General features: G+C 41.3%; 1 protein-coding gene across 4 annotated transcripts in view; it reads left to right on the forward strand.

Moving 5' to 3' along the window:
- DOCK4 (dedicator of cytokinesis 4) overlaps window positions 1-25,963 on the forward strand; it is a 368,315-nt gene that overhangs the window by 310,466 nt on the left and 31,886 nt on the right. For 3 of the 4 annotated variants that reach the window (XM_033088115.1, XM_033088114.1, XM_033088112.1), the window contains exons 31-39: window positions 1,941-2,089; window positions 3,801-3,886; window positions 8,606-8,632; window positions 8,777-8,872; window positions 9,695-9,755; window positions 14,648-14,741; window positions 22,169-22,317; window positions 23,972-24,058; window positions 25,857-25,961. In XM_033088115.1, the coding sequence (XP_032944006.1) occupies window positions 1,941-2,089; window positions 3,801-3,886; window positions 8,606-8,632; window positions 8,777-8,872; window positions 9,695-9,755; window positions 14,648-14,741; window positions 22,169-22,317; window positions 23,972-24,058; window positions 25,857-25,961 (854 nt within the window). The remainder of the gene's footprint in view (window positions 1-1,940; window positions 2,090-3,800; window positions 3,887-8,605; window positions 8,633-8,776; window positions 8,873-9,694; window positions 9,756-14,647; window positions 14,742-22,168; window positions 22,318-23,971; window positions 24,059-25,856; window positions 25,962-25,963) is intronic. The other variant, XM_033088113.1, reaches the window with a different exon arrangement.

The raw sequence follows: 25,963 nt of genomic DNA on the forward strand, positions 1-25,963 counted from the left end.
CTCCATACATGGTTCCTGCAGTCCGTGGCTCGGGGTAGCACAGCATCTGTGGTTAGACTTCGAACCCCTGCAGCCATCTCCTGGGGCAGGGTCATGGAGCAGGTGTCAGGACTTGCCAGCCTTTGTCTCGGTTGGAATCTCTTTCCCCCTTCTTCTCTTTCTTCCCCTCACTTTTCAGGACAGCTGGAAAAAGCATTGAGTGGGTTTTGGTTTTTACAAATGACAGTAAGAGTGATTGAGTTCAGGTTGCTTCTACTTTTTGCTCTGACAAAAATAACTGAGGAAAGGAATTGCAAATGTTACCTGCTTAAAATCTGTATGTTGGGAGGATGGCGGAAATACAGGGAGAAGAACTATGAATTGATGTTTCTGTATATTCTGCCACAGTGAGTTTGTTGCTCTTGAAAGTATTCATTCTTTTGGAGGAAAAAAAAAAGTTGTATTCATAAGGACGTTTGTTTTGATGAATAAGAAGGAGGTATTCTTGTGATGAGGAAAACTGAGCAGTCCCTTGGGAAAGATAAAATATTACCTGGGTGAAAAATAAAGGTAGGAAGCAAAAGGAATCACAAGCCAGTTTCTTCCTCACATGTAATGGGCATGGATAAGTAAGTAATTTAGAGATGGGAGAAACAGTTAACTTTGACGAAACCTCAGAGAGAGGGGAAAGGATTGTGTGACCTCAGTGATGTAAGTAAAAGGACTTTCAGATAGGCAGAGCCCTGCTAATGTCCCCACAGAGTTGAGAAAAAGGGGTGGGGACCACATTCCAATGATGGTGGAAATAGCCCAAGGCACTTCCAGTCCAAACCTGTGGCCACTGTGATGGCTTCTGGTACAGAAACCAAAATAAAACAAATTAGTGGGAAGGTACGTAAATCCAAAATTAGCAAGTAACTCTGAACTATATAATTTTATGTGTATTCGACACTTACGACAAAAGATCAAAGGTAGAAAAGGAAAATAAGGGGAAATTATCCTCTTTCATGAAGCCCGTTACCTTCTGCTCAGCTCCCCAACTTGTTCCCCGGGTCTTAGACGGCTGTTTCAGTATAACGTGCTTTCCGCCATGAGGCTGATGGCGAGCTCTTGAGAAATCGTGCACATTCCATAGCACACAGTTTCCTTGTTATAAAAATAGAAACTCTCTGAGATGTAACATAGGTAATCAGGGCAGTGGACTGAGCTCAACACTCATCTGCTAGATGAGATCACCTGTGTTCCCCGCGACCCTCCCCCTTCCTTTCCTGTGAGTTAACACCACACCTTTGAGCACTTGCTAATATACCATGTTGAGTTCACTGTCATTACATCGTAGTCTTTTCAGAAAATTGTTATATTCTTTTATTTTTTTTGCACAACCATTTAGATTTTGGTTTTGGTTGTATGTTTATTGTGTAAAATAAAACACAAGAACAATTATACAATACACATAGGAACCCCCTTTTTTATATATAAAAAATCACCTGTAGTCTCACCACCTAGAGATAAGAGTAGGGGGCTGTCTTCTAGGCTGTCATACATTTTTTTTAGATGAAAGATGCACATACAGTTTTGTACCTTATTTTTCACTTAATTATATTGGAGAAGTTCACCTTCTTCGGCCTCATTTTTAATGACTGCATAAAACTTTTAATGTGTGAATATATAATAGCATGCATAACCGATTCCTGATGAGTTACATAATGTTTAATTGTATCTTATGTCTTTCTTCATGTGAAAAAAGTAAGTCCCTAGTTTTTTAATAAAAAATAATGGAGAAATATTAATCAACACACTGAAATTTACTGTTTGCATATCTGCTTAGGGAGATTCTTTTCTTGCTTGGGGCGACAACTATAATTGAATATATAGCAATCGTTGAAAGGACATTTTATAATATCTTCTGAAATCTTGTTAAGACTAAATATCCTGAAATGCAACTGTTTTATTCACTTTAGGAGAGCACAAACTTCATTTCATCCCTGCCCTGATTGGCCCCTTTCTAGAAGTGACCTTGATACCTCAGCCAGATCTCCGGAACGTCATGATTCCTATTTTTCATGACATGATGGATTGGGAGCAGAGGCGGAGTGGCAATTTTAAACAGGTAGGCGGGGTGCTCCGCAGAACAGCTGAAAGAGTTTCAGTTCTCCTCGAGCATCTCTGAGCTACCAGATTTGACTCTGAGTTGGGAAATGAATACCGAACGAGCCGTCAAGGGACCCAGATTACAGCCTGGCTGGCCCACTCCCAGCCCTGTGGCCTTGGACACCTCTCTAGTCCTATGTTCCTCCAAGTCTCTGGGAAACCTTGCAAAACCATTTCATTCCCTTTCAGCTCAAACCTTCTGTGACTTCCCGGGTCTGTGTTTAAGAACTGGCAGAGGCTCCTTTTGTTCCCAGTTGGACACAACACAGGGGAATCCGAAGGTTAATGATTCTGAAAATCACTGAGCTCTCCGTGGTCTGCAGACTGTATTTGGTGAATGGCTTAGCTTTGAGCATTAGATGCACAATATGTTTTTATTGCTCTTTGCTTGAAGCATTGAGAATTCATTTCAAGGGGAAAGCAGTGGAAATTCTTGCAAAGGAAATTCCGAGGAGATGAACCTATCATTTCTCGTTGACATAGGTTCTAATGGCTCTGCTCCAGTTATGGAAGGACAGATGTGCTTATTACAAAACCAGATCTCCTAGGAAATCAGCCCGTTTCGCCATGCCACATCACGCAAGTTGCAGACACTAGGCCCGCTTTCTGTTCCCACAGTCACGCCCCTCACCTGTGTGAAGGACTTGACCTTCCTTTGTGCTTCTCCACATGAAGCCTTTCTCAAATCTTAGCAATGACCACCAACTACACGAGCAAGCCGTGTGCACGCATATTCCACTCTTGTTGCCAAAAGCATGGCATTTCACCTGTATCAATATCTACATTTATTTTCAAGAAAGCTAATAGCTGAATGAAAGGCTATTTAAAAATTGTTGGGGGAGGGAGGGAATTTCCTTCTCTTTTGCCTTTATCCCCTTACTGAGATTTGATTCAAAGGAATAATGGGTCCTACTCCTTTGACAGAGTCCAATATCACCCCGAACCCCTAGTGACTGAGCTCCCTCTGCCCATGCTGAGGCTTTTCATTTTCTGTCTCTTCCGCTGCCCCAACTATGATTACCCGATACAAGTATTTCTGCCTTCCTGGTACTCAAGTCCTAAAGGATGCTGGAAAATATAAATGTTTTGACTACAGTTCTCAGGAAATACGTCCTTTCTCTCTCTTGCTGCTTAGTGCTTACTTAGAGTATTTCTATGGATCTACCATCTGTACATGCGTAGGGCCAGTTCTCAACTTCACGAAGATTTAGCGCAACCTCGAACTGCTTTGAGAAAGAAAATAGGTATAAAACACACCAAAGATTGAAATGAGTATGTGTGGATATGTTAGTTTGCTGATAGTCCTATATATCTATAAATAATGATTTTTATAAAAAAAAGAAATTGGACTTGCCAGTTTTTACAGCTCCTAAAAAAAGAATCCAAACGTTTAAGCTGGGCTGCAAGCGTTTGTGTTTGAATCAACAAATAGATGTCTCTGGCAGCAGCCAGTGCTGCCCTGCTGGGAGTTTGAAGTCAGGATGCCCCGCCTGAATTAGCCCCCTAGAATTCCAAGGGGGTGTCTACTGTTAACCACAGCTGATAAAGTCATTTTCACACAACTGACTGTGGAGTTTTCTCTTGGAGATGTAAATATGTTTCAGTTTGCCTAGAAATGCTACTTGCGAGGAAGGGGAGGAAAGAGAAAGTAATGTTTGGGTATGTTTCAGGTGGAAGCCAAGCTGATTGACAAATTGGACAGCCTGATGTCAGAAGGTAAAGGTGATGAAACCTACCGTGAGCTCTTCAACAGTATGTGAGTAATATGTTTATCTCAGGTTGATTCTCTCCAGGGGTTTTGGTGTCAGTGCTAGTAAGTAGCTGAGAGCTACAATCGAGCTTTGGTCTCACCGGAGTGCTTTGTCTTGGTGGAGTGTGAAATAAAGGATAATTGCCTAACTCTGGCGAATGGTTCTTCTATTGATATTAGACATGTTTTCTTATTTTAATCTCTGATTAGGACAGGTCAGATGTTCCGTAACAAATTTCACTCTTTTCATGCCTAATAACTTTAAAACCGGGCTGCAAGATAATGATTTTAAATAGGGTAAAGGGGGGGTGGGGGTGTGTGGAGAAGGGATGTTATCATTGTTGTGTTGGTATGCAGAGCTTTCCAAAGCAAGATATCCTTGGCTGATTTGCTGTTGGGAAAATTAACCTCGTTTGCATCTGCTCTTCAACACTTGATTTAATTCTACAATACTGATTGCACTCGGCATTATTAATTGCTTCCTAAATGTTTATTAGAATATAACAGAAGTAAATCATCCTTAGTCAAAGCTGTGATTGGGATTTGGCTGGAGGATAGAGAAGGAATGGAGTGTTGTAAAGGGACTTTGAGATTGTTCTTGTCGATAGAATGTGGTCCTACATAGTCCCAGGATGAATTGCTTGTACCAGGGTATTCACCCACTGCGTGAGCTCACCAGAGAGAATACCCAGGCATGATTTAGTGCTTTCAGATTTTCATTCTAGCACTTGTTTCCTCCACAGTTTTCTATGCATCTTAGTCGTTTTCAAACCTACGATACTTGTAAAGTGTTTCTTTCTGAAAGTGTTTCTTGTTGCACTTGGAAAACGTTTGTATTGCTTTCAGAAGTGCAAAAACAATTCGGCAACAGATTTTTCTATTACAGAATATACTTTTACTTGTATTTATGCCCAGGTATCACCTAAAACTAAACAGAACTAAATATTAATGCCTTAGGGCTGACAGCCAAATGCAAAATTCTATAATTCATTTTATGATCATAAATTTAGAGCAGTGGGTCTATGAATATGTGTAGGTTTGAAAAGTATTATTAGTGACTGATAGATTTCAACTTGCCTGATTCAAAATCATTCTTGAAGCTTTTAAGAAAATCATACTGAAAGGACAAGCCAAAAAAGGGTGTATAGATTTCTGGTGGGGGCGGTGGCCGTGGTGGCCGTGGGTGATAACTTCTACTCTTTGTATGAATCCTGAACAATGGCACCATTTCTTCTGATACTGTAATTAAACTGGAACGTGAAATCATTATTCACCAAGCCCTCATTCGTTCCCGTGTACAAAGCATCTGTCTTTCAAGACAGCTGGAGTTTAGCAAGAATTCTGATTAAAACCTCATCCGATACAATAAATTGCTTTTGAAAACTGCTCTCACTTCAGTTACTAGTCCTTGGTTTGAACAAAGAACTCAGATGAGAAAGCACTCAGTGAAATGTGTCTCTTGAGACGTGCGATTAATTTTTATAATAAATTCCCAAGGTTAATAAATACATAGCTCCATAGTGTCTGTTATCTACTTTAATGGAGGCCAATAGCATGCAATGTGGATTGCTTGTGTATAAATAGGACTTTGAAATAGCACATGTACCTTGGCATTAAAATCAAACCAACAATTAAAATATTAAGCATCTGTAATTAGAACTATTTTAAGGTGCCTGATTCATTCAGCGGAAATTTTTATTCCTTTGTTGATATTTAGCATATTACTAGAAATGTGACTATAAATATTTTTCTTTCATGCTTTTATGATCAACATATTAGGAATAAATGAAATTTAAAGCAATAATTATATACCATTACGACCTGGGCTCAGAGGAGAAAATGAAAATCTATCACTGCATTACAGGAAACAATCACATGCTTTTTGACCATAGAAATCACAATGAATTTGTATAGTCGCAATGAGTCACTGCACACCTTATGAATTAGGAACACGTGTTGTTATGGTACAGATTCTCATTTGTTCTCCGTAATTCGTGTCTAAAACTGCTTAACATTTGTTCAAAGGCTGGAAGCAGCTCAGGGCTTCCTGAAAATGTAAGACTTGCCCAAATGGCCTTAGAATATGACTTTCCACTTGTGTGGTAACTTCCTTCCTAAGAACTCAACTCATCTTCCTCTGATCCCGACATTGTCTTTATTTACCCCATACTATGTCTTTTTGAAATAAGTAATGGTCCGGATTCAGTATTATTTTGACAATGCTGCAATTGTGGCTCACAGATCCCACGTGATATATCAGCAGAATAGAGTTCCAGAACTAAATTCTGCTTCCCTGCTCCACTCGTGTGCTCCTTTGTCTTTATATATGAGGACCTCCTTATGCCAGGTACCCTCCTAGGGCGGGGGAGGCAGCAGGAACTGTGCCCTTGGAGGGCACAGCAGGGGCACCTCCCACCTTGCAGCTTCTAACCGGGCTTTCTGGAAGAAGAAACATCCATCTCAACTTTTCCCTGATCCTTGGCTCTGGGTTGTCATGTGCCGCTCAGAGTAATTCCTCAAGACTCCGTGTCAGTTTGCAGACCTTTCTTTGGCAATGACACATGTTATTTTGGAGACAGAGGGCTAGCTCTGTGACACATATGTTAGGTATCGAACACGTGTCTTTGGATGAAGAGGACTGGGCACAGACACAGTGGTTATTTACGTAACGGTGACAGCCTCCACACAGGCCTGTCATGATACAGAGCGCGGTACATGATGGGTCAAGTTCTACCCCATCAAAATCCTTTCACAGACTCAGAGCCTTCAGGACCAGGCTTTATCCCACTGCCGATGTTAGAGCCTGTGTATTAGCAATCAGCAATCACCTTGCACTCTCATTAGACGAGTCTCCTGTGTACTCAACACGAGCACACGGCGTGATCATAAGACCAAGTGAAAATACCCCGTCTCACCCAAGTTACCTAGGAAGATTCTTCTCCTCATGCTGACAGTCTCCCCTTTTGCGTTTGTATCAGGTAAACTGGGCAGGCAAGCTTCCCAACCTGGAGAACAAGCCTGGCTGTGAACGCAGATACTAAACTGGCTTCTAGAGTTGGTCCCCACTTTGAGCTCTTGAGCTCGTCAAGGATGCAGGCTCTGCCTCTTTGCCTCTTCTTCCTGGAGGGTTATGGAGCTCTGATTTCCTCCTGCACCAGGAGGCTGTGCACACACAGTGATGAAACGCCATATATTTTTAGAATGATCACTTCACTTCAGTTCTTTGTTTTTCAGCCTCTGAAATAGGTGTGGGCTGTCACTTGGGGAGATGTCTACATCATCCTGCCTTGCTTTGGCAGGCAGGTTTTCATTTGAGCACTTGGTTCAATACCAGTTTGGCGTTTAAGCTTGAAACAGGTGCTGTTCAGAGGTTTTTGATTTTTGGAAAACACCTTTTAAACAAACTACCGTGTTTTCCTGAAAATAAGACCTAGCCAGACAATCAGCTCTAATTGTCTTTTAGAGCAAAAATTATAGTAAAATAAGACCGGGTCTTATATAATATAATATAATACCCAGTCTTTTATTAATTTTTGCTCCAAAAGACACATTAGAGCTGATGGTCCAGCTAGGTCTTATTTTTGGGGAAACAGGGTAGAGGACCTTTACCTGGGAGTTAGTCAGGGCAAGCTACATCCTTTTATATGCTACACAGTTCCCCCACCCCCCTTACTCTAGGAATTAGTTCAGAATAAACCAGAAAAACAGTGATTGGGGATGATGCATGGGCAGCTGATGAGGAGGTAAGACAGAAGTCTGGGCTCTGGAATGCCAACCTCAAGAAGTGGGGAGAGGAGAGGAAAATGGGGAGAGGACACAGCCATGGACCCCAAAATAGCTTTGACAAAACAGTTTTTGGTTTTAATGTTTCTTCTTCCACTAAGTACGAGACACGATAGGATTAGATTGTCCTCGTAAGAAATGGTTTGTGTGTTATTTCTGATACCAAGATGAAAGACAAAGATGGTTTTAGACAGAAATGATGATCATTAAATTCAGAGGGGTAGAGAAGACTATATGAGGGATCATATTGTCATGCTTATGTTCTAACTTTTATCATCTGGGGAAAGTTCAGTCATAGAGGCTTTGCTTTGCCAAGTGTATGGTTAATTTGCCAAGCAGCGGACATGAAAATAAAACAGAGCCTAGTTGTTGTGCTTGTTATTATTTTGTGTTTACATAGTCCCTCTGCTCCAAGGTGCTTAAGATCAGGGGGGAAGGTAGGAGGCGAGATGGTTCAGTACTTGTCATCAATCCTCTGTAAGAACCACATAGAAAATCCACTGTGATTAATAACAAAATGAATGAAACTGTTGAGTGAGTGCACGGATAGTACAATATGTATTGAGTGGGCAAATGTTAAGTGAAAGGAAAAAACGCAAGCGTCATCCCGTCTGTACAAGGATTTTCCTGTAGCAGTTGCATTGCAGCAAAATTGCTTGGATGAAGATGCATTCCACTGAGAGGTAGGAAAACATTTTTGTGCGAATAAAGCAAGGTCTGACTTAAAAGTAAACTTACAGGGGACTCTGTTTTCACTGTCCGCAGTGTTATTTGATGTGGCAAGGCGTGAGCCTGTTAGTGCAAGAGAGAATCTAGGAAAAAAATGTCTGTGAGCTGTGAGGTGCTTGTCTATTTTGAAAATATGATTATATGCATGTGTTCGTATTTTATAACTTGGATAATCTGAAAATCAATTTGCTTTGTCAATGCTTCCGGGATTAGAATTCCACTATTTGGTCCCTATCCTAGGTAAGACATTGTTTGCAAATTGTGCTACTTGTAAGATGTTGCAGTGGTTGCTAAGGCATTTAAGGTACTGATGAAAGTAAAATGGTTGTCATGGTGACTGATAAAAATAAATGTTGAAAATGCCCTGGGTTCTTTCTTTTCCAGTCTACTAAAGAAAATTGAGCGGGAAACATGGAGGGAAAGTGGCGTTTCCTTAATCGCCACCGTAACGCGTCTAATGGAGAGGTTGTTAGATTACAGGTAAGCCGAGCCCCACGTTCTCCAGATACGCTGCGCTCCAGTTAGAAACTCAGTTAGAGTACAATCGACATTGCCTTTGACTTCATCACTCAGAGAATTGATAATCTGCCTGCGGAACCTTATGCAGTAAGACAATGGTCTCTTAACTAGCTGGTTCTAGAGTGTTTATTAGGGTTTTCCCTCACCTTTTTTCTGTTTTGGTTCACAGTTCTTTCAAAATCTTAGTGATTGGAGAGGGTACTCAGTCCCATTATTATAGGGATCTTTTTTTTTGGGGGGGGGGTGTTTAGACTCATCCATTAGAACCAGTAAGTAGATCCATCAATTTTCAGGAGAAGACAGTATAACGGAGAATTGTACAACCATGCTGCGTTCATAGACATCATTTTTTCATCCTTAAATTATCTAACCTGTTACAGCAGTTTGTCCCTCTTAAATGCATGCTGGTTTTGTTTTATTTTAAGAACAAAACCCTCATTGTCATTGTGGATGGCCAGGCTTCCAAGCTCCTTCTCACCCACATCCGGAGGTGTATAATTGCACACCTGCACTCCTCCTCTCCCTGCGCTCCCTGCTTTCTGAGAGGGAGAGCATCCACCTAGATGTGGAAAGCTCAGCAGGAACGGGGCTCAGGAGTCTGACACCCCCAGCTCCCCTGAGGCCGTGGAGCCTTGGGCACTGCCTCCAGTCCCCAGCTTTCATCGAACAGCAGCTTGCCTCTGGGGTCTGACAGCACTTCTTTTATTCCCCCCCTAAAAGAACAGGCTGTGTTTGCCGGTAGGAAGGAAGTTCTGAGTTCTGACTATTGCTTTGTGTTTTTAGGGACTGCATGAAAATGGGAGAGGTAGACGGCAAAAAGATTGGCTGCACAGTTAGCCTTCTGGTTAGTAAGTGATTCCTGTTTTCCTCCTTCCATCCTAACCTTTGTGTGTTTTTTGCAGCAGTACAATGTTTTGTTTGGTTTTAATCCACAATGTGTTTTTAATCTGAATGTTTCTTAGAAGAGTTTAGAAGTGTTTCTAAAAGAAGCAGAGCGAGCTCTCGGTTAAATTAAGTCTCAGAAAATTACCAGCGCAGAGTAAGGCAGGATCCACCCACCCGTGGCGTTCTAGTAACTCTGATGGCGACCGCTGAGGTCCCACAGTGGTGCCCTTCGTTCTCCTGTTGCTTTGTTAGCCTGAGGGCTTCTGTTGCTGTCCTAGGAAAAAGTACAATGTCCACCATAGAGGAACTCTTAATTTCTGTGCAGTTTATTTCTGTCCTTCTTATATTCATCCTACATTTTCATAAATATTAGTGGTCTCTTCTTCGGTAAACCAATGACAGTTTTCTGTTAAACACACTAATTTTCACTCTCTACCTTCTTGGCAAATGAAATCAGTAATACCACTATTGTTAAAGTTTGGATTCTAAGTAGGATGGCCGTATAATTTATCACCCGAGCAGGACATGTTTGAGAGTAAAACTACATATTATGTAAGGATAACAGGCTAAAGCACAACTGTCCTGGGAAAACTACATCTGTAGTAAAACGTCTCATAACTAACTATGACATTCAATAGTATTCCCACCACAAGGCAAAACAATGATTGTACATTTTAGACATTGAGTTTTCAGGTTTTAGTATAGGGTTAGTGGATGCTTTTGATAATTTCCACCAATCAAATTTGAATATGGGAATATCTGACTGTTTCCATTTCTAAATGTGTGAGAACCATGGTTTCCTTGTCTTATTGTGCAGAATAGATGAAATCGCACCGTGTGTTCTAGTGCCTGCACAGGTATCCTGCCGGTTTGACTTTCTCATGGGCTTCATTGTTCTGTGTCTGCCTGCCCTTCCCACTGGGTGCTGATTCTGTCTTGTCCTAGGTCACTGGCTTCAGTCTTCTTTTGTTTTGTTTATGCCCCTCACGGCCCCTCTTCAAAGCTCAGGACTTCCACTTTCTTTTCTTTTCTTTTTTTTTTAATTAAAGTTGATTGGGGTGACAATTGTTAGTAAAGTTACATAGATTTCAGGTGTACAGTTCTGTAATACATCATCTATAAATCCCGTTGTGTGTTCACCACTCATAGTCAGTTCTCCTTCCATCACCATATATGTGATCCCCCTTACCCTCATCTCCCACCCCCCACCCCCCTTACCCTTACCCTCTGGTAACCACTAAACTATTGTCTGTGTCTATGAGTTTTTGTTTCTCATTTGTTTGTCTTGTTCTTTTGTTGTTTTTTGTTTATATACCACATATCAGTGAAATCATATGGTTCTCTGCTTTTTCTGTCTGACTTATTTCGCTTAGCATTATAATCTCAAGATCCACCCATGTTGTCACAAATGGTCCTATTTCATCTTTTCTTACCGCCGAATAGTATTCCATTGTGTATATATACCACAACTTCTTTATCCATTCATCTGTCGAAGGACATTTTGGTTGTTTCCATGTCTTGGCCACCGTAAATAAAGCTGCAGTGAACATTGGAGCACATGTGTCTTTAAGTATAAATGTTTTCAGATTTTTTTGGTAGATACTCAGAAGAGGGATTGCTAGGTCTGGACTTTCACTTTCTTATGACTATCGTTTTACCCGTGTCCCTCCTTTATTTTTTTGCCCCACTTCTCTTCATCTCTGAGTACATACCACACCCACCACTTCTGCCTCATTTCAAATTTAATGGTTACATCTCCACCTCTAACAGAATTCACTAAAAATAGTCAGACCTGAGCATCCTTTGTCACATCTGGTGACTCACTTTCTTCTGTAAGTTTTTTCATCAGTTACTGTGGGCAGTAAGCACCATCCCTTGGGCCAAACTCACTGCATCAGCCTCTCTACCTTTCCTCTTACCCTCATTTCTAACTTTCTACACAGACATTCTTGCGTTTAAATCTCCTGTGTTTCCCCAGTTTTATGGCCAGCTTTTCACCACAGTGAATATTCTTAGCCTAAGCTTGTACGTCCATTTTGGGGGAGAAAAACCAAGTTCTCTGTAAGCTTTAGATCTTCTCAGTTTCTCTCCTTCTTCCTGGCTCTGGGCACAAAGTCTCATAAGTCACCTTAAAGGGAAGCCCTTGCTCTTTTCCAAAAGAATATTTGTTCTACTGTCTCCGTCTTCTTTCACAGTGCCTTCCATTTGAGGTAAACAAATAAATGTAGACCCGAAGTTCACTTCCTCAATTGGGAAACCAGAAGACATCATTTTCTCCGATGAAGGAATTATTCCTCTGCCCTAAGTGTGTTTAGTCTCCCAGGGGGAATAAACCAGTGGCCCTTCAGCATTCATCTGAGATGAATAACTTACCTGCTAGCTTCGCACGGACTGACAATAGTCCTTACAGAAAATGTTACCGTTTGAAAGTTCTAATATCAACTAGCACAAGAATACTTATTATTAAAGGACCAAATGTATAACATTGGAGCTAATCTTTCCAGCTTCTACTCCATATGGAAAGTTCTGGATGCTTTCTAGCAGCAAGATGGTTCTCTTCAACTACTCACTTCCTCTCAGAGATTTTTCTTAATGCTGGAAAGATAAATTCAGGATTGTCTTCAGGAGAGCTCTGGCTTTCTTTACAGGATCAGAGTTAAACTGTAGTGTAAAATTGGTAAAGATGCATAATCTTCGACATGACTAATGCTAGGAAATGTAATTATTGTTTTGTTCTTTGAGTCACAAGTTTTGCCAGACATATGTGAAATATTCTCATTTGATGACAGGAGAGATCTTTTCTTTCTTTTTCTTTTTTTTTTTTTTAAAGAACTATTCATTTACAGAGTGAACGCTTATTTTGTTCTCCAAGAAAGCTACTTCTTACCAGAAAGCTATTAGAGCAAATCATCCTTTAATAATGTAAAAGCCTGCTGTGGCATTGTTAGACTTGTGTTGATGGTACAATAATTCTTGCTAATTAAAATGATTTGGGTTATCATGAGAGCTGCGAATAGCATTATTTACTTAACTTTTTAAAGAATGCCAAGATCTACAGGACACAAGAGGAAAGGGGGGAGTACCACAGTATAAATTTGAAAAAATATGTATTTTTTATACTCAACTAAATGTCAGTATCTCAAGGTGAGAAGAGTCCTCATGTTGAAGAATGGCCACCTGTCAGGTAGTATCCAGAAAGTGCATTGACAGAAGGTCCTCAGGCTTCAAGCTCAAGTACAATTTAAAGAGCCACACAGGTGACATTAGTCTGTTACCAAAGTAGATGTGGCATTTAAAGGTATGTTATTCTTATGGTATATATATGTGGTATATACAAGGTCTGATGATTACATTCACGAACTTGTTGCAACGATGTTGCTAACCTTTTTTTGATAGTTGGGATTATTCATTATGAATTTGTGCCAACTAGACAAACAGTTAACCAAGTTTACTATTGGGAAGTGCTGAACAGGCTGCGTGAAAAAGTTAGACGACCTGAAGTTTTCGCCAACAATTCACGGCTCTTGCATCACAACAATGCACCAGCTCACACGGCACTGTCTGTGAGGGAGTTTTTAGCTAGTAAACAAATAACTGTATTGGAACACCCTCCCTACTCACCTGATCTGGCCCCTGATGACTTCTTTCTTTACCTGAAGATAAAGGAAATATTGAAAGAAAGACATTTTGATGCCGTTCAGGACATCAAGGGTAATACAACGACAACTCTGATGGCCATTCCAGAAAAAGTTCCAAAATTGCTTTGAAGGGTAGACTAGGCACTGGCGTCAGTGCATAGCTTCCCAAGGGGAGTACTCCAAAGGTGACCGTAGTGATATTTAGCAATGAGGTACTTAGCACTTTTTCTAGGATGAGTTCGTGGACTTAATTGTCAGACCTCGTATAGGGGGGGTGTGTGTGTGTGTATGTATGTATGTATATATATATAGTATGTATTATATATATAATATACATACATACATATATTATATATGTATATATATTAACATACCTTCAAATGCCAACATAATGTTTTCCGGTAACTCCAGTTGAGTTTTTGATAACTAATATTAAAATATTTTAGTGAAGTTTAGTAAGGTCAAGATATATTTTTTTGTAAATACATAAAATATTTTCAATAAGCATGCCTCTATAATAATAATTTGAAACAAAATCTCTTATTAATCCCTTTATGTTTTGGAGATAAACTAGAAGCATTTCAATTCCAGCACAAATAACAAACTCCAAATTATACCGTCACAATAAAGAGCTTTTTCATTTACCCTTTTTCACATGATTCTTCAGGGGGAGAAATGCCTTTACATTGTTTTTACTCATCCTTACATGTACATCTTAGAGATTTTCTTTTCTAGAGCAAAAATGTGTTTGAAACTTGAAATTAAAGAAACTACCCTTTAAAAAAATAATTCAAAATAAGTTAATTAATTAACTTAAAAAAATAAAACTATCCTTTGAATATCGCTGGTTAAATTTAATGAATGGGTTAATCTGTTACATATTTTACTGTTTTTTAATTGAGTAGGCTGATTGTCCATTGGCAGTTAAACTAACAAAAAATAATAGACAGTTACAAAAGAAATGTGAATCAGTGGTAATAATACCCCTCAAAAGTCTCTAGCATATCCAATAATTTCTAGGTCATATTTAACATAGACAGTGTTGAATTAAAACCACGTCACTGGGCCTCCTTATTTAATGTTTTTAAAGACATTTCCATGAAAAAATGCATCAGTTCTCTTGGTTTAAGTTGTGAAACTTCAGCAGAATAAATGGCGGATGTCTGCAGCCCTGACTGTTGAGAAACTCTCACACTTCTGCTTGTTTTCACAGAACTTCTATAAGACTGAATTGAATAAGGAAGAGATGTATATACGCTACATTCACAAACTCTATGACCTGCATCTCAAAGCACAGAACTTCACAGGTAATTCTGTCTTCTGGCGCAGGATGGCGGAAGTGGGCTGAACACTGGTTCTTAAACACGATAAGTCCTCTGCTTTTTATAATTAGGGCTGAGCACTCTAGCATTTCTAGTGTAAAAGTGAAATGTGTTTTTATGTAATTGGTCTGTCTTTTGGTTGTTTTCTGTTTCCCAACCTTCATATCAGATAAAGAAAGAAATTTATTTTTAATTGGATTTATTTATGTTTCTATGTATTTCATTTATTTATATATTTACTATATCTGTTTGTGTAGTGTTTTAGAGGTGGCTTTTCTGGGGTTACAAAATACATACCTAACTTTACTTAAAGTGAATATTTTACCACTTTAAGTTAAATGTGGGAACTTTACAATCATAGAGGTCTCTTTATACTCCCCACTTTGTGCCGTATGTACTACATCTATGTACATTGAAAACCCCATCAGATAATGGCATAATTGTGGCTTTCAACAGTCGCACCTATTTGAAAGAACTTAGAATAAAAATAGTCTATTATATTTACTCTGATATTTATCACTTTTGTTGCTTTTTCCTCATTCATGAAGTTCCCAATTTCCCTCTGATATCATTTTCATTCAACCTAAAGAACTTGTTTTAGTATTTCTTTTAAAGCAGACCTAGTGGTGAAGAATTATCTTTTGTTTGTTTTTTTTCATTTGAGACTGTCTTTATTTTGCCGTCATCCCTAAAGGATATGTTTGCTGGATATAGAATTGTAGGTGGACAATTCTTTTGTTTCTGTACTTTTAAAATGTTGTTCTTCTGTCTTCTGGCCTTTTAATGAGTAATCTGGGTCATTTAAATTGATCACATCTATGTAATATGTGGGTTTCTCTGATATTTTCAAGATGTTATCTTTGTTTTTCAGCAGTTTAATTATAATATCTATGGACATGGTTTTCTTTAAGTTTATCCTGTTTGGGTTGGCTGAGCTTCTTGAATCTAGAAACTTCTTTACCAAATTTGGGAAGTTTTCAGGGATTATTTCCTTAAATATATTTTCTGCACCAATCTTTCTCCTCTCTTTTGGGACTCCAATGACATGGCTATTCGACTTTTTGGTGTTGCTCCATAAGTTCCTGGGGCTCTGTCCATTTTTCTCCCCGCTATTTCTTCTCTCTGTTGTTCAGATTAGATGATTTCTGTTGATCCACTTTCAAGTCTATTAACTGTCCTCTGTCCTTGCCATTTAGCTATTGAGCCCTTTCAGTGAAATTTTTACTTTTGTTATTATTTAGTTCTAAAATTTTCATTTGGCTATTTTTTTTAAAATAGCTTCAATTTTTTTGCAGGAACTTCTGTCTTTCTGTTCAAGTGTTCACTTTGACTTCATGGCGCATGGTTATAATAGCTGCTTGATGTAACTTGTCTGTAATTCCAACATCTGAATCATCTTGGGGTGGGCATCTGTTAATTTTCTTTCTTTCTGAGGCTTGTTTAGTCTTCCTGCTTCTTTGAATGTCGAGTACTTTTGAATTGTATCCTGGACATTTTTGAATGTTATGAGGCTCTGGATTCTGTTAAAATCCCATGGAGAATGTTGACGTTGTTTATTTTAGTGGGCAATCAATCTAGTTAGTCTCAAAGCTCAAGACCTGAACCACCTTCTGAAGGTTGTGATCCTAATGTTTTCAAAGGATTTCAAAGGTCTTGCAGTACTATTCTGTCTTTCCTGCATGTGTGTCACCCGGGGGGAGTCTGGGGCCTAGACAGGGATCTATATCACAGTTCATTTCTCAGAGTCTTTTTGTTGTTGATTCTGATCTCTTCGACATATGTGCAGGTTGGGAGTGAGCCCAGGGCGCCACCCACAGATTTTTAAAGCCCTGTCTCCATCATCCTTCTCTCGGTGATCCTCCTCACTCTTCAGATCTCCCAGGGACTTCTTTTTCTAGTACTCTGGCTTGATCAAAGTCCAAATACTCAAAGCCAAGGCTTGATTCTCTCCACACTATAGTGCACCCCTTTACAGCTGGCCCTCCTGGGGGCCATGCCGTGAAAGTAAAAAGACTGTGTGCCACTGTGATTGCCCCCACGTCACCACTGCAGTTTGTAATTTTGTTCCTAGGATCAGACTTTCTAGGCCAGAAAAGTCAAATATGCCCCGTCCCACAGAAGGTTCTCTTCCCTATCCTCTGACTAAAGGAGCTCTTCTGGGAATTTTTTCCTGCTGTTCTCATTTGCAGTTCCAGGACACAGGGTAGTCTAAGCCAGGAGAGCCAAGAGGCAAAAACAATGCAAACAGAGATTGGCCACAGATGGTCATTCTTGGAGTAGGGATTTTCCTACTCTACCGTACCCTTCAGAGTTGCCAATGGCTGCTTTATGTGTTCTGTCTAGGGTTTCTCGTCGCAATCAGTGGGGAAGATCGGGCGGGATGTGCTTCCTCCGTCTTAGCAGAGCCAGAGCCCTTCCACTGGATCTAGGTGGGAACTGCAGATCTTGTTCTTTCACCACATGACCCTTCCAAGGAACCCCTGCATTGTGGCCACTCCCTCAGCTTTGAAAGAGCAAAGGTGTCCTCTCTGGAATGACTTGTTTTCCCAGAATTGAAGCACGCATGCCTCTAGCTGTAGTTCTCCTCCATCCATTAGTAGCATGAGGCTTACTCAGTCTGGAGATCTTGACATTGTCTCTGATATGTCTCTTCTTAACCTCCCTCAGGGAAGCGTGTATGATGTCCTGTTGATTTCGCTTCCGAAAAAAAATATCTCACCGTCAAAGAAAAAATTTCCTTTCTTTGTTCCTACTTTCTCTGCCTCAGTTGGGCCTTTATCATCTCCCACCTGGACAACATCTTACCTATCACCACAGCAGCATTCAGCAAACTCAACCAGCAGACCAGCCATCTGATTGTGTAAAGAACATTTTATTAGAACTCAGCCAGAACCACTAATTTACATGTTGTCTATGGATGCTTTTGTGCTACAATGGCAGAATTGAGTCGTTACAACAAAGACCACATGGCCTGCAAGCCTAAATCATTTGCTGTCTGGCCTTTTAAGAAAATTTTGTCAGCCCCGTCTCCAGATAGAACTCTATTGTCAATTCAGGTCTTCCACAAAATAAAGTTTCTACTCTTTATTCAAGACCCTTTATAACTGAGCCAGCACCTGTCTATTCAGCCTCCCCTGACCACTTGTTCTGCATTCCTTCTCTTCTTCCTTCAGGACCAGCTCCTTTATCATGTTTTCCATGAAGTCTTCACCTTGCTGGGGTTCTCTTCCTTCTCTTTCCCTCACCAACTCTGTGTTCTACCACCCATCTTTCATGGGCTGAATGGATATTTCCAGTTCCTTTCCCATTGCAAGTTTTCAGATGTGCATTAAGGCACTTATCATATTGTTTTTATTAATAATTGTATATAAGGTGTGTGTGTGTGTGTGTGTGTGTGTGTGTGTGTGTGTGTGTGTGTGTAGATGGGTAGGTAGATAGACTGACAGAGAAGTCTCCTATTAAAGGGTGAATTCCTTGAGGACAGAGGTGATGTTTTCTTCTTCTTAGTCTTCTCAGTGCTTAGAATATTGGCTGGCAATATGAGATTTAAGTAAATGCATCACTAACGAATGCAGTCAATTAAGTTGTAACACCTGGAGAGCAGACTTTTCTCCTTCAATACTGGTAATTCCTTAATCTCTAAGGAAGTCCCCATATTGCTTTGCAGAGGTGTGCTGATAGATTTAAATAAATAGACTAAGATTTTTGAGATGATTATGTTGTCTGAGAGTTTAAATGGTCATTGTTAAGTAGTTACTAGCCAAATTCTGAGCAAAATGGTGAACCTCCTTTGTATATCTTGTGTGTGTGAGGGGGGTGGACCTAGTAGGTTTCTTTTATTTTAAAGCCGATAAAAAAGGAAATGAAACAAGGAGCTGAGGACGAGCTCTTCCCGAATATAACAGTTACATTTTGGTTCTCTGAAACAAAGTCCAAATCTATCTGATTATATTCTGGAAATGGGTAAATCTTTTTTTCTTTAATTCATTTGCAGTTTTTATGTTCCCCAAAGTCATAAGAAATAACTCCTTTTCCCATATAACATTTTTTCATCTCTTCTTCCTCATTTTTGTGTGTCCTTGGAGAAAGCGAAATTGATAGAGAAATTTTTCTATCGTTATAGGATTCAGTTTAAATGGCTTAACCTTTTGCAGACTTTCTCCACTCCTGAGTCATCCCTCCTTCTCCGAGGTTATTGCATCTTTTGTCACGTTGGTGTCTTCACTATGTACTTCTCAAAATGATGGAATGAGCTGGCCCCCAAATACTTTTTAAACGGTTGTCTGTTGGAAATTTTGAATGTGGCATTCTTCCCTCTTCAGTACATAATATTATCTTCGGAAGATACAGAAGGATGAATATATAACAGAGTACAGTAAAACACCTACAGTTGCTAATGTTTTCAAAATCGTCTTTAGTCGTCTGCTGTGTTGTTCATACCTGGAAGGCATATATGTTTTATTTAATGAATATTTTCTCCGGCTTCCTTTACCCCGAGATACCCATTATCATTTCTTGAATCAAATTCTAAAACACGTGTAATTTGTCTTCACACCTTCCCATATTACCAATCAGTCACTTGTCATCTTCCTCTCATGGCCTGCCAGTACCTACTTGTTTTCCCACAATTTCCAGGGGCATCTCACCCACACTTGACCTTCCAACCTCCCTTGGACCATCCTGGGCAGTTATGATTTGGAAAACAGTTTGGGGACTAGAAACCCTTTATTGCCATTATTTTCCTTTTTTTTATTGTGACAAAATGTACATAATATAAAATTTACTGTCTTAACCATTTTTAAGTGTATATGTCGGTGGCAGTAAGTACATTCATACTTTTGTGCAACTGAAATTCATTTCCAGAACTTTTTCATCTCCAGAACTTTTTCACCTCCCATAACGGAAACCCTGTAACTATTAAACAATAACTTCCCGTCCCCTTCCTGCCCAGTCCCTGGCTATGATTATTCTACTTTCTGTGTCTAAGAACTTGACCTTCAGTGTCCTTTAAGTCACTGCCTGTGGTCAGCTGCAGGCTTCGGCTGTGGAAAGACTTCCCTCTGTCCTCCTCATCTTTTTCATGTAAAATGGTCAGTCTCCAGGAGGCTTTCTGAGTGCTCAGGGGCTGGGGATCTGAGAGGTAAAGATGGGAACCGTGGAGCTAGGTCAGCAAGAGAAAGTGGGAGTTGTTGGGTAGCCGTGGGGCAGCAGGGAACAGCCGAGAGGCTGGGGAGCGGGCCGTGAGGGCCTGTGGGGATGCGTGCCCAGGGCATGTGAGAGGAACCACCGTTCGTTCAGATGGCAGGAGCCGAGTAGATGGAGGAACAGAGACACTCATGGGCTTTTCTGCGATGCTTGGCATTTATTCTAAGGATAGATGGGGAATTAAAGGTCAGGAAATGATCTTCGGAGTCACAGAGGAAACTAGATGTTTACTCAGAACACAGCACCGTTGTTGGCCCATCAGGAGCAGTTTTCCACGGCAGCCTCCACAGTGTCACATCAGCTCTGTTTCCATGTCCCCCCGTTAACCGACACGCTTTAGCAGATACTCTGTCGCTCGTACATTTGGTCTCCACGGGAACGAGGCTGGGCAGTGCCCGCGCACCAGAAGGCGCCTCTGTCCCCGTGGAGCTGCCATCTTACCCGGCTGCCTCTGCATCGGGACACATCTACTTCGGTCATCAGAGCTGGTGCTGGAGTCAGGAGGCTTCACTGTGGGGGCTGGAGGCCCCTTAGAAGAGACAATGGTGGGCTCCTTCTTACCTGCTTTGTGTGGAGGGACAGTGGTCAGTGGAGAGGTTAGTGGGGGCCAGATCATGGCCCACCTTCTCTGTCACTTTAGGAAGCCGACATGTATTCTGTCAGCTACTGAGAATTGGTGGCTGGTTTTAATCAGGGAGCAAACCGATCATTTTCATTGAAGAAAGATCATACAGGTAACAGTGTGCAAACTGAATGGAGGGGGGAAGAGACTGAGGGTGAGCTAAGAAAGCTTTCGCAACAATCACAGAAGCCAGGAGATTGAGCTCACCAAAGGCAATCGAAGAGAATGAAGGCCAGAGCCTGTCTCACAGGACGGCTACACGTAAGAGGCAAGACAAAAGTGAAAGGGATCCAGGCCTGTCTTATTACAGCTATATTTTATACATTGAGAGGGCCACATAATAGTAGTAGAATTACCATGTTACTTTAGAGCTCTGTATGTGGTTACACTTAAGAGTAAATGAAGAAAAAGAATCACCATTTATTGATATTGTGTTAAGAGCTGCTATTATATCTTTTGAGAGACGTATGGGGTGGTAGTTAAATGGACTAATAACATAAGAGTCTGTCCATTTTATTCAATTTAGTAAATGAGTTGGCTATCACAATGTTAGAGGGAAAATGTATTATAGTCCATCAATAACAATGAATTCTTTTTCCTTTTCTTGACCTATTTGGCTGTATTTATGGTTCAGGGAAAGAAGAGACCTATAGAATGGCAAGAATTCTATCAAAATAGTACCTGTCAATTATGCTTAAGCCTATAGGTCACCATTTCTGCAGGTATATACAGAAAATCACCCCTTTATATGTTTCCCCAAGAAATCCCGACCACACCAAACATGTAACGATGTCAGCAGCCATTGCTGACGCTCTGGGGGCCCAACCAGGACAGTCATGTCACACAGCTCACAACAGTTGTGTGTTTCCTCCCTCTTTCCCTCCTTACACACAGACACACACGCGCACACACTCCTCATTCATCTCTTCTGTGCTTTCTGAGCCCTCCTCGTTGCTAGGTTTTTTTTTTTTCCATTTCTTCTCACACTCATCTTCTCTCTGGCATCATTGCCACTCCTAAATTCTGCCTGTACCCTGTCCCTTTCCCTCAACACCATTTTCAGATATTTCAGCCTTTCATTATCCAGAAGAATTTAGCTACCAGTTTTGGTTTCCTAAGCATGCCCTTTGGAAGACGCCCAAAGTCCCACTTTAAGGGATGTACCAGCAAACTTCCCAAGCAAACAAATGTATGTCGTCCCTGTATCATTGAACCAGCTACAAGTATCCTTCAACATTTTTATTATGCTAGTAGCATACGGGCATTGTAGGAAAAAGAAAGAAGGGATGGGAAGAGAAGGGGAAAGAGAGAGAGAGAAAGAGAAAGAGAGAGAGAGAGAGAGATTTATAAATGAACAAATGAATGAATACAGGAAGCCAAAAGATTAGATACAAATCTCTGCTAATTCCAACTTCTGGGGAAGTCATCATTCATTAACCTGCTGTTGTATAGATGCTGGACATTTTTCTTCAATATCACGAAATACGGGAAGTAGTGTTTTCTCCGATTTGCCACCACCCAGCCCCATGTGAGGGGAGGTTGTTTGGGGTCCTGTCGTGATCACTGCCTCCCACTTGACTTTCAGAGGCCGCCTACACCCTGCTGTTATACGATGAGCTACTGGAATGGTCGGACCGGCCCCTGCGGGAGTTCCTGGCATACCCCATGCAGACGGAGTGGCAGCGGAAGGAGCTTCTCCACCTGACCATCATCCAGAACTTCGACAGAGGCAAAGTAGGTGGCCTCCGCAGGGCTTGCGTTGTTGCTCACCTCCCATTCCTTCTGGTTCCTTGGTGCCACCTCCTCAAGTAGGGCCTTCAGATTGCAGTGTGCACTAAAAACACCCAGGAGTTTGTCACAGTGCAGGTTCCCTGGCCCCGCCCCCAAGTGTTCTGTTTCAGTAGGCCTGGCCTGGGACAGGGCTTCTGTGGTTGTAATGAAGATGCCAGGAGATTCCTGCGTATGAACCATGGGCCACACTTTGAGAAACAGTCGTCTAGAGGTCTTGACACCCAGGTATTTTCTCTGAAACACCATATATCACACCTCACGCACCTCCCCAAATGGGCTTGTATTCCGCCCCATTCCACTTCTCTGTCACGCGAAATAAAAGAAACTTGTTTAAAGAGTTGTGTGGTGTCCCATCGTACAGTTGGAGATGCCATGGTACTGAAAACCTGGCCCAATAATGCAGTTCGGCATGCTGCTCCCCACCCCACCCTCTCTAAGGACTCGCCGCATTCTTTAAAAACGTGTGAGAACCTGACCACAGTTATTTGATTTGAACTCTTGGCGGCTTTGGTGACACATGCCTTAGGTGTAAATGTATGGTCCAAATTGCCCAAGTTAAACAGAAGATTAGAATACAACGTCGTTCTTTTACTAAACGTAATTGGGTACATCTAAAAAATTGATGCAAGGGGATTGCTTCTGTCCCATCATCCTCTATTATTTATTTAGCTACAGTGACATATCCTTATGTTAATAGCAAGGAAGTCAGTGCCTTCTGCCCTCCTGGGTAATGTTTCCTCCTCGGAGAAAAGCTGCTACAAAGTCTCTGGCCCTTCCCCGGGAGTGCTGAGTCAGGAGCCAGTAAGCTGTGGCCTGTGGGTCAAACAGCTCCCCACCTCATTCTGTCCAACCCACAATCTAAGAATTGCTTTCACATTTTTAAATGGTAAAAGAAATCAAAAGAAGAATATCTGATGCGAAAATTGCATGGAATTCACATTTTTGTGCTGGTAGATTACAGTTTTATTAGAACGTCGCCACGCTTATTCGCGTCTATGGCTGGTTTCGTGCTTGAATGGCGCAGTTGAGCAGTTGTGACACAGACTGTATGGCCCACAAAGCCTACCATCTGTACTGGCGGGTCCTTTGCAGAAGTTTGCTGAGACTCGAGCTACATCGAGGACTTTTTGCATTTCTGCCGAGAGTAACCAGCTGGATTAAACCCTCACAATTTACAGGAACGATCGAGCCAAGGAAGTAACCCAGTGTGCCGGCTGAGGTTAACTGGGCTTTAGGGGGTCAGTGGTCAGTCCCCACTCAGCCCTGAGGGCCGGTTGACTCATCTGCTGGGCCACAGGGGAATGGTCGTTATCTTTGGATGATGATTCTGTCATGATACCAGAAAAGGTTGTTTCTGCACCGTATATTAATAGCTGTGGTGCTGGATTACATTTCCACCTTCTTACAAACTTTTAATCATTTCCATGTGAATTGCATGCTGTTTTCGTGCTTCGAGGTGCAGTGGTACCATTAAAGGTAGGCTATAAAGATGCAGAAGTAAGGCCTGCTGATCTGAAAGCACTCACACCCTGACCTCTGGGTGGAAGCACGTAATGCGGTGGGATACTTAACAGTCATCTTCCTCGTCTGTCCACAGTGTTGGGAGAATGGCATCATCTTATGCCGGAAGATCGCAGACCAGTATGAGAGTTACTATGACTACAGGAACCTGAGCAAGATGAGGGTAAGGCTGCATCCCGGTCAGGCTGTGGCCCCCTGCGTGGACGAGCTTCCCAGTGTGGGTCTACGAAATTCACTCTGTGCTCATTGTATGTCATATAGGAAGCTGTTTTAAGATAAGTGTTTTCCCCTGAAGCATGCCCAGCTATTTATACAGAGAAATAGCAAATTGCTCTGCATGAGGCTTTTGATGAGTATACAGAAAGTAGGCCCTCGATCTTTACTAAACACCACATCAGAAATACACAGTTTAAGCCAGGATTAATATTTTCAGTTTATTGAGGAAAATCCCCACACTGTTTGAAGAGCTTCCCACTTGTACCCAGATGTCTGTAACAATATGCCATTCTTAGTCTGCACAGCAAAATAGTAGAAATGGCTCATGGACCCATTTTTAAATATTTTTGGGCTAAATTCTATAGGTGTCACCTTTCTTTAGTTTCAGAAATAGCTTTGTGTTTGCTAAACCTAAACCAAGGTCTGAGTACCCAAGAGCTCAAGGAGTTTAATATTCTGTGTCTCTGAACCGAAGGTTTTGTCCCTTTCTTCTCTTATGTTCGGACAAGCCTTTCGTACCCACCCCATCCTTATTCTTTCAAATCATGACCATTTGGTGTCATCTTGTAATACTTAAGTTCTTCAGCGTTCTAAAATAGGATCATCAGCTTTCCTATATTAAAAAAAAAAAAAGGATTACGATGGTGCCTTTGGATTCTGAGCTAGTAGTTTAAGAGATGATCTCGGAAACCTTTCACAGCACATACGATCCCTTGCACCACAATCACTCACTCTGCTGGCGGGAGCGGGCCCCATACACTCATGTAGTATTTCATGTCCGCAGTTCATCGATATTTCTCCTAATGTGAAAACCAAAGAGAAAAAGCCTTGTTTTACCTTCCGTACGTCATCCTGGCTCTGGCAGGCTCTGCAGCTTAATAGAAAAATGCCGCTGTGCTCATCTTGGCATCCTGTGCCTGTGACAGAAGCGAGGTTACAGTGTTTCCCCGTGAAAACCCTTGGGTGCCATAGTCACTAAGATCTTTATAAACCCTAAGCGTTACACTTCATGCCAACTGCTCTTCCGGGTGCTGTTACAGGGGTCGGGGGAGGGGGTTGCTTTCAAGTACAATATTAGTCTTTCCCTGGAACCCCTGGGGATGATAATACCATGAACGGGAAACCATAAGCTTTATGTGCATTGCTGCCCCACCATTGTCAAAGACACACTGAAGGGCTTTCAGCTCAGACAGCACTTTGTGCTCTGGGCCTCTTGGTTTAGTTTGTCAGTTTATCCCTGTCCAACCTGTGCAAGTTTGTACCTTCCAAATGTCCAGAATTACCATGTCCGAGGAGAAGCAAACACATAGGGGAGTACATCGGGTACTGGAATTCTCCAGAAAGGCTTTGCTTCAAACAGTTCATGTTAATATTTTCCTCCCCGTCAAATAAAAATGTCCTCAATAGACTGTGTGCATAGAAATCACCTTCTCTGGTGAGAACATGTGATAATGCATTTGATCCATTAAAGCAGGGATCAGCGAACAGTTCGTGGAGGTCACAGAATGGAGCAGTTGTGACAGAGACCATGTAGCCTGCCTAGCCTAAAAGATTTTCTTCCTGGCCATTTACAGACTAGGTTGGCTGATCCCTGCTTTAAAGCATGGAAAGAGAGTCAAACTTTCTTTTCTGCAAACTGAACTAAAATGAAGTTCTCCTTGATATATACGAAATGTCCTCTCCTAGAAATTGGTAGAGCTGAAAGGTGAGATAAAGTGATTAGCATTTCTCCTGTGCTTTCCTAGATGATGGAAGCCTCCTTGTATGACAAAATTATGGACCAGCAACGTCTTGAACCGGAGTTCTTTAGAGTTGGATTTTATGGGAAAAAATTTCCATTTTTCTTAAGAGT

This window comes from Rhinolophus ferrumequinum, chromosome 20, assembly GCF_004115265.2.
Source record: "Rhinolophus ferrumequinum isolate MPI-CBG mRhiFer1 chromosome 20, mRhiFer1_v1.p, whole genome shotgun sequence".
In the NCBI taxonomy this organism is placed as follows: domain Eukaryota; kingdom Metazoa; phylum Chordata; class Mammalia; order Chiroptera; family Rhinolophidae; genus Rhinolophus; species Rhinolophus ferrumequinum.